The 2,385-nt window shown below is 49.0% G+C and overlaps 1 protein-coding gene across 1 annotated transcript in view; it reads left to right on the top strand.

The window, feature by feature from the left end:
- The window catches only part of CCL1 (C-C motif chemokine ligand 1), a 3,811-nt gene extending 2,363 nt beyond the window's left edge, over positions 1 to 1,448 (top strand). Inside the window, exon 3 of the mRNA XM_040244035.1 lies at positions 900 to 1,448. Within this exon, the coding sequence (XP_040099969.1) occupies positions 900 to 990 (91 nt within the window). The 3' untranslated portion in view covers positions 991 to 1,448. The remainder of the gene's footprint in view (positions 1 to 899) is intronic.
- The last annotated feature ends 937 nt before the right edge of the window (positions 1,449 to 2,385 follow it).

Raw genomic sequence — 2,385 nt, 5'->3', positions numbered from 1 at the left:
TAGTTCCTGTCTCTAGATTTGCCATCCTATAACCTTGGGTGACTCTGGGCAGGTAACTTTTCTGAACCTGATTATCTGCGTAGCTCTCGGCACTCCTGAGCTGTGAAGTGGCATAACCGCAATAGCTGCATCACAGGATCCTTACAAAGTTCCAAGGAGGTAGCTTACACTTGACACGCAGTGTCTGTGAGACAGGAGACACTTTCATGTGTATTATCTCAATCAGCTCACTCTCCTGGGGCATGCATTTTCATCATCATGAAAACTGAGGTTCAGGGAATTGAAGAAATTTGTCTAAGTTCATGCAGATAATTAAAGGCAGAACTGATCTATGGTTTTTGGACAACAGCCAAGTTTGGGAGGTGGACAGATCAGAGAAGAAAAACACACACACACACACACACACACACCCAAAGCAATGTTTAGGGGGTCCAAATGGATACAGACACATGAAAAGATGGAGCAGGTGAACTCTCAGAGGGATTCTAGGAGAGGATTTGTTTCCATGCTAGCAAGCTGTCTACAGCCTTCGCTCTTCCCTGATGCACTGAATCCACCAAAGGGTCCAGGAAATGGCAATTTAAAGAACTACCACCCCACCCCCACCCCCACCCCCGGTGAAGCTTGGGTGTTCCTCCCCGTGTACACATCACAGATCTTACGTAACACTTCATTTTACAGGCGCACAGCTCAGGGGCACCCAGGAGTGATGTGTGTGTGGCACCAGGGAGCTCAGGGGTACCCAGGAGTGATGTGTGTGTGGCACCAGGGAGCTCAGGGGCACCCAGGAGTGATGTGTGTGTGGCACCAGGGAGCTCAGGGGCACCCAGGAGTGATGTGTGTGTGGCATCCAGGGGTGACGCAGGTGACTCAGTCCCTCTTCTATTCTCTGCCCACAGATTGAAGCTGACTGGAGGCCTAGAGGCTTGTGTCTTCCAAAAAGACTCATGGGTTCAGGCTTATTTAAAGAGGATAAACCCCTGCCTGTGAAAGGACATGTGAGCTGATCCCTTCTCATCCTGGACTCAGGACACCACGTGGCTTCACTTGTCTAACTTCACATCAGTCCTTCTGCCCCATCTTCACTGGGTCACGCCAAAGGGTCTGCTGGGTTCTAATAAGCTATGTTGTCGCACTTTATATATTTAAATTCTAGAATCTTTAAGTTCTGTCCACCCCCCCACCCCCACCCCCGTGCTTCTTGGACCCCACAGGGATTTCAAGGTGCAAAGTTGATGGACATTGAGGCGGCTGGGGCCAGGGGGTGGCGAGGAGGGAAACAGGTTGGAATTGGTGCCAGGGGAACTGACTTCTTTTATTATTATTTAATTTTTATTGGAGTATAGATGCTTTACAATGTTGTGGTAGTTTCTACTGCACAGCAAGGTGAATTCTTGATACTGTGGAACTGACTTCTTGTCAATAGGAGCTAATAAATGACTCAGCACAATGCAGCTGACTGCCTTTGTCCTGGGGGAATAAACGTTGATTTGGGTTGTGATGTAGATTCTCTGCAGGGCTGGGTCTCCATTTGCATGCTCTCCGCCCCTGCCCTGCCCTGCTCAGAGGGTTTGGAGGCTATTGTTATCCAAAAGTCACAGCTGCCCGAGCTGGGGAGGAAGGGGTGCGGGGAGAGGGGGTGCCATCTGCCTGTAAAACATTGCTAGCCCTGCTGTAGAGAGGAGGTGGCTAAGGGCTGGAGAGATCGACACCTACAGGCCTGAGGACACATAGCAAGTCAGGGTTGGATCTGGCCTTAAAGGTCAGGGTTCCTGCTGCGGTCAAGTCATGTCCTACTGCTTGGCTGCCTACAAAACCAAACTCTCAAGTGTTAACAGAAAGGAAAATTGCCTTTAATCAGCATGCCAGCAATCTGGGGAGATGGTGGACTCAGGGTCCCCCAAAAACCTTCTCGGAAGATTCTGCTCAGCCATGAAAACTTCTAAAGGGAAACAGGGAAGTCATCTCAGTTAATCATTGGGATGGGATGGAAGTCAGAGTCCTCACCCTCCCCCACTGTGTGCAATGCTTGTCGACTGCTCGTGATCTTTTTTCAGATGCTATCTTTTGACATAGTGTGTTCTCGGGATTCCTGAAGGAATGAGAAGAACTGGGGAAGAGATCTGGTTATCTGTTCCTTATTCTTTATTTCTGCTTCTCTGATCTATGGAAAAAGCAACAAGTTAGGTGACCTATTGTATGATCAAAAGATTTGAAAGGTGTGCTAAGGCTGGAGATGATAGAGCACGGGATGCCTGGTTTAAGGAGAGTGACAAGACAAAAGTGGCCTCCTGAAGAGAGCTCTTTTCTGCCAAAAGTTGCTTACACTGCCTTCCAGGGTAGAAATCTTTTCCAAGTCCCCATGTGCCAAGTGACTGCCTGGCA

This window comes from Oryx dammah, unplaced genomic scaffold, assembly GCF_014754425.2.
Source record: "Oryx dammah isolate SB20612 unplaced genomic scaffold, SCBI_Odam_1.1 HiC_scaffold_8, whole genome shotgun sequence".
NCBI classification, from domain to species: Eukaryota; Metazoa; Chordata; class Mammalia; order Artiodactyla; family Bovidae; genus Oryx; species Oryx dammah.
This window is presented reverse-complemented; position numbering and strand designations above follow the sequence as displayed.